The sequence below is a fragment of the Ochotona curzoniae genome, unplaced genomic scaffold (assembly GCF_017591425.1).
Source record: "Ochotona curzoniae isolate NIBS_2020 unplaced genomic scaffold, NIBS_Ocur_1.0 scaffold_3171, whole genome shotgun sequence".
NCBI lineage: Eukaryota > Metazoa > Chordata > Mammalia > Lagomorpha > Ochotonidae > Ochotona > Ochotona curzoniae.
The window spans coordinates 2,878,185-2,883,999 of NW_024467104.1; the positions used below are offsets into that span (position 1 = coordinate 2,878,185).

Below are 5,815 nucleotides of genomic sequence, written 5' to 3' on the forward strand. Positions count from 1 at the left end.
TAAGTATTTTTCATTTTTTTTTAGATATGCTAGCATTGTTTCACAATATTGAGATACTCATGGCTGCTATGGTATTATAAAGGTATTTTGGTGACTTGTATATGTTTTATAGATTAATGATAAAACATTTATAATGAAATCATGCAAGATCTGCAATTTTAAACAATAAAGTATAGAGGACAAGGGTGGTAATCACACGAATTAAGACTGATAAAAAAGTTGATTGTTCAACGTTTGAAGGGAATATATGATTTCATTGAACTATTTTCCCTTTTTATATATTAAAATTCTCTTTGATAAGCAATTTTTAAAATGAAAAGGGTCGGCACAGTGGCATAGCAGGCACCAGCATCCCATAAAGGCACAGGTCTGGCTGCTCCACTTGCAATCCAACTCTTCCCTTTTGGCCAAGAAAAGTAGCAGAAGGTACAAGTCATGGGGCTCCCTGCACCTACATGGGAGACCCGGAAGAAGTTCCCGACTCCTGGCTTTGGATAGGCCCAGTTCCGGACATTATGGCCATTTGGGGAACAAATCAGCAGGTGGATCTCTGTCTCTCCTTCTCCCTCTGTAGCTGCTTTTTCAATAAAAACAAACAAATCTTTTTAAAAGAGATTGAGCCTCTTTCCTATTTTCTAAACTTTGCTCTAAACAGAAAGTCAAAGATCCTCCCGAATCTTTGTAAATTGTTCGTAACAATTTGCACAGAGCTTACAGGGGCAGGGAGAGCAGGGCCCTGAGCGCAGGGAAGTTACCCTGCAAGCACCAGCTAAGCAAAACGACCCAAGTTCTCCTTCTGATCCGCCTTCTTCCTGCTTCCTGAGTGTACATATCACTAACACCCCAAGATCAGGCCTTTGGCCAGATTCTGCTGTTTGAGGATAACTAATTTCAGTATGACAAATCCAAGATTACAATGGGGGTGGGGCTGGCAGGAGAAAGGGAAGTACTCATCCAAAAACCCTAAAAATCATTGTATAATCTCCTACTTGTGGAAATCAAGTGATATGTATGAACACGAGAAAAATCAAGTGAGGTTTCTTGGGGTGCGGGGCGATCTCCACATGCTGTGATGACTGGGAGCTGGGCACTGCTCCTGCCTCCTTCTACCTATCATCTCTGGGTACCGCACAGAGAGGCACAAGTGGCCAAGCTCTAAGCCTGAACTGCAGACAGGAAATATTTGCTCCCCTGATCTAACAGGTCCGGGACATTAGTCCCCTGCAGGCTGGGAGCACACACGCATCAGCTGGGCTGCTGCCCATCGGAAGGAACCGCTGGCGTGAAGCCACCAGCAGCATGCTAAGACGTGCCTAACTGTAATAACCTACACACATGCAAGTTTCCACAACACTTCCTACTTTCTACAGGGCTGGACAAGATTCCTTCACCACCCATGCTGCTCAGGAAATGCAAAACAGCACAAATTTTAAAATCTGGGCTATTACATGGATCAAAACTTTTGAAATGACAACACTTCCAAAACAAAAGAGAGGGCAGCCTTTGGGCCTAGTGGCTAAGCCTCCACTGGGACAGCAGTCTCCGTGTCAGAGAGCCTGGGAGCCCGTCCCAGCCCAGCTCCTGCAATTCCAGCCTTCGGCTGAAGTGCACTGGCAACCAGGAAGTGACTGCTCAATGAGCTGCGTCCCTGCCACCACGTCGGACACCTGGCTCGAGCTTGGGAAACGAAGCAGAAGACGGAGGCTCTATCCCTCCATGTCTCTCAAATAAAATAAAGAAAGAAAGAACATCTCATGGCTTGATTGATTTTGGTGTTCCTAGGAGTAATACTGAATTTATTTCAGATGGTTGCTGCAAATATGGAAATGATCACAATACGTACAAATGTCTAGTTTTAGCCCAAGTCATTGAATAAATCTTAGTTCCCTTTTTAAATTGTCTGCATAAAATTAGGTATCTTTATAGAAACAACTGTGCACTCCAATAGAACCCAAGAGAGGAATTCCAATTCTCTCAAAACTCTCACAGAACAAGAGTCTGGACTCTACTCCAGTCTACAGTCAGCCTGCCCAGCACCAATACAGTGGTAGGTGGACTTTACCTCCTCAACAGCTAAGCGCCTCCTTTTCATCTTAACAGCTCTTCACTCCAGTTATCTGCCTTTGCTGCTTCCGCTGTTTCTTCTGCTCTCAAATCCCAATTTTTTAAAAGTCAAAATATAAGATGTGGCATTTATGGTGTTTGTGGAATCGCCACAGCTTGGACGGGCACTGGGTACAGGTGAGTTACTTCCTGCTGTATGGTGAGAAGGGCAGAAATGAAGGCTGGCCAAGGCTAGGGACTGAGTTCCAACACCGACAGACCTGCCATGGCCCCAAAGGTCTGAAATCATGGTCATGGCTCCGCAGCTGCTTTTACTTGCCTTGAAGCAGAAGGAAGCAACATTTTCATGTCACGGTAATCCGAAGGAACATTCAGATTTTCTCTGAATAAAAAGCTCAGCCACAAAAATCACTGGAGTTCTACACTGTCTTGATTGAACACCAAGTCACAGAAAAATGTAAACCACCTTTCTCCAAATTCTGCAGAACCCTCATTCGTGCATGTCTCTTCCGTTTCTTCTCCTAACATTTTTTGCCAACTCCTGATTCTTTTTTTTTTTTTAATTTTTCCACCCATGTTCCACAACTCTGCAATTGCCTGGCTGTGAGGCCAAACAATGATCTCCAGGAGCCCTCCTGGAGGAAAAAGCCACAGGAAAATGTCAACTTCGAAAAAAACCAAAAAAGATTGTGAAATGCTGCAGTTCAAAGGTATCCTGTGGTCAACACTGAATTCTCTGCTTATCACTGCCAACCGTGAACCCACAACGTTCCTCAACAGTCCGAGTTCCTCAGTTCCCTCCTGCCTGAACTGAGGACAAAAGTGAAATTAAAACCTGCTGCCAAGCCTCCATCCACCCTACCCACCACGCAGCCAGGTGGTAGCTGCTGCTGTGTACCCTCCGTTTCGCCGCCAAAGAGCAGCTGCTCACTCACCCAGCTCCTCCATGGCCCCTAGGATGCTCCAGCCTCACCCGCTGTGGGGAACTGCTCTGGCGTGTGCTCAGCAGAGGACCACAAAGGAACTGAGTGGGACGGCGGCACGTGGCCCTTAGCACCCTTTTTTGGTGACTGCATTTGCTTAGCACTTCCTCTCCTTTGATTTGGTACACTTCTTCTTCTACTTTTTAAGTAGGTCACGGCTTTTAAAAAGGAGCCTTAGAGAAATGGGTTGATAAGCTCTGAGTTCTGGTAGTGCAATGGCTACGGTGATAAAGATTCTAAATCAATCTTGTAAAACTTGAGTAACTACTGTATGCCTTGAGTTCGTGGCAACAGACTGACACACATGGTGGTGCTAACCCCCCCCCCCCCGCAAGCCCCCTCAAAGATACACATCCTGTTCTGAATGAGCATCTGCCATTTTGTTCCCCTTCCACAAACCTGGGGGACCAAGGAGGAATATTCTTAAAATTCTCTGAACAGTTAGTCAGCACTTAGCCCTTTTGGCTGTATTTACTTAGCTATTCAGACATAATGCTCACCCCCTGCTTTCCTTCAAAACTAGAAACGGGTTCACATTTCTGTCTCGGGGCCGACCGAATTCGAGCAGGACCCAAACGTCAGGAGTCATCAAGAACAGAACCGGAAGGTTTTAAGACACCAGGCCTGTACATGCTTCAATGAGACCTGGCTGCAAACAGCTGGGTACCAGGTTCCCTGGGAGCTGCATATCAACTCCTTACCATGTGACTTCATCTACCTTCCAGGACATCAAACCTAACAGAAAGCTTCCTGGGAGCTGGCCATATATCAAGAACTCTAACCGTGGCTCTGTTCTCACAGCAAACAGCTTCGGGGACCACCTCAGTACTAAAGCAACAAAGTTACCATCGTTTCGCCACACAGTGGTCTTAAAAGGCAGAAGTCATCCACGAATACTACTGTCAGTGAGACTCCGCTTTTAATGGAACTCTGTGTTACTTTAAACAGCCATTGGATGTCAGTGCTGTTCCAAAAGTTAACACTCACTGGAAATGCAATTTGACAAAATTTCCATTGACGCTATGTCAGACCATTTTTACAACTAAAAATGACATTGCAAAAATCCAAAATACCCTAGGATATTGGAAAAAAACTTTCCAATCTTAAGTGGTGACGGAGTCAAAACGCTGCAGAGCAAAAACATACTTCGGCACCTGTCCGTAGTTTCCCAGCTTAACGTGAAACGTAGGGCGGGATTCCCAGCTCTTGTTTCCGAGGCTTAAATCCTCAGCACCCAGGAAGTTGTATTTTCCAAGGGCCAAGCAACTGAGTTTGTCCATCATTCCCTATTGTAACTGATTTTTTAAAAAGAAGGCAGGGGAGAGGATGGGGGCGACCCGGGGGAGTCGGAATCTCCCTGGTGACAAAAGAGACACCTCACACACGCGAGCCGTCACGAATGACTTGAGCCCGCTTCCTGCGCAGCCCAGGGACGCTGACGAACCGCACTAGCCGCAGGCCCCGCGGCGGGGCGGAGGATGCAGCTCCGGCCACCCCGTGAGGGTCGCCGCGAGTCCGCGCGGCCGGGGACCACGGCCCACGCCAGCCCCTCGCGCCCCCGCAACGCGTTCCTGAGTGTCGAGCAAGCAAGAAGCCTGCGGAGCAGGACGCGCGGACCACACCAACGGTGCAGGCGCGAAGGCCGGCCCGCCCCGAGGGAGGGGTCATCCACCGAGCCAGCAGGGTCAGCTCCCCGGCCACTCCGAGTTCCAAAGTCTTCCCAGGTCACGTGCACCCTTCCGGGCGGTCTCGACCGCCCATTGGCTGCGCGCTCCAGCTAGGACGTGCGCACGCATCCCGACCTAACCCGGAAGCACTGTGGGGGGGAAGTCACCCCGGCTGTCGGGGAAACTACCTTTCCCGTCGCCAGCCACTAATCTCCCGGCATCCTCTCGGCCCCGGCTTTCCCACATAGTTTTAGGGTCTTGATAAACAGGACTTCATCTCCCAAGATGCTCTCGGCTGAGCGTGGTCGTGCGCCTGCGCCGACGCGGGGCCTCGTGACTCCCTCGACCCCGCCTCGCCTCTGCCGCCGCCATTTTTGCGGAGACTTTTCCTCCGGCAGCCGCCTGGGCTTTTTTTCTTAAAGGAGAAGCGACAACTCAAAAATTTGCCCTCTTCCCCACCGCGAGACGTGGCGACGCTGGGGGACAGAGAAAAAGCAGAGACAGGGAAGTGGGTTCGGGGTTCGGGGGTGGGAGACGGAAGGACAGCCGGGCTGAACTTGTGCGGCCTTTAGGAAGGACAGAGAGAGCCCTTGTGGCATTTGCGGGTCCCGCGGGGAGGCAGGTGCGCGCGCAGCCCGTCCGCGCGAGGCGGGGAGAGGCCGGGTTCGGGCCCCGAGCGCGCGCCGGGCTCCGGAGCCGGGGTTGGCGGCAGGCGGGCGGGCGGACGGGAGGAAAGGTCACTTTGGGGATTGTCGCGAGACGCAGCCGTTTAACGGCGAGAAGGGGTGCGCGGGGAAGGAAACCTCGCGCGCTCCCCCCGGAGCCGCGTCCTGATTGGCTGCGGCGAGGGTCGCGGGCGGGAGCCCTGCCCGGGGGGCGGGGCCGGGCCGCGGCTCTCGCCTTCCGATTGGCCGGCCGTGCGGGTCCGCTGCGAGCGGGCGCGCGTGCGCGCGTGTGCCGTCGGCGGTCGCGGGCCTTGAGTGGCAGCGGCGGGTCGCCCTCGGAGCCCGGCGGCGGCGGCGGGCGGGAGGGGCGGGGCGGGGAGGGGGAAGGAGCGAGCGCTCGGAGCCCCAGGGAGCCGGACGCTCCGGGCGGCCGCCG

The 5,815-nt window shown here is 51.7% G+C and overlaps 1 protein-coding gene across 3 annotated transcripts in view; it reads right to left on the bottom strand.

Annotated features, from left to right (window-relative positions):
- Positions 1–4,307, bottom strand: part of LPXN (leupaxin) — a 43,915-nt gene extending 39,608 nt beyond the window's left edge. Inside the window, exon 1 of one of the 3 annotated variants that reach the window (XM_041003967.1) lies at positions 4,194–4,307. Coding sequence is in view for 1 of the 3 variants with exons in the window: in XM_041003965.1 (XP_040859899.1) it covers positions 3,000–3,012 (13 nt within the window). In the remaining 2 variants the exon portion in view is untranslated. Of the gene's footprint in view, positions 1–2,999; positions 3,115–4,193 lie in introns of those variants that run through there. The other 2 variants (XM_041003965.1, XM_041003966.1) reach the window with 2 other exon arrangements.
- Positions 4,308–5,815: the final 1,508 nt, after the last annotated feature.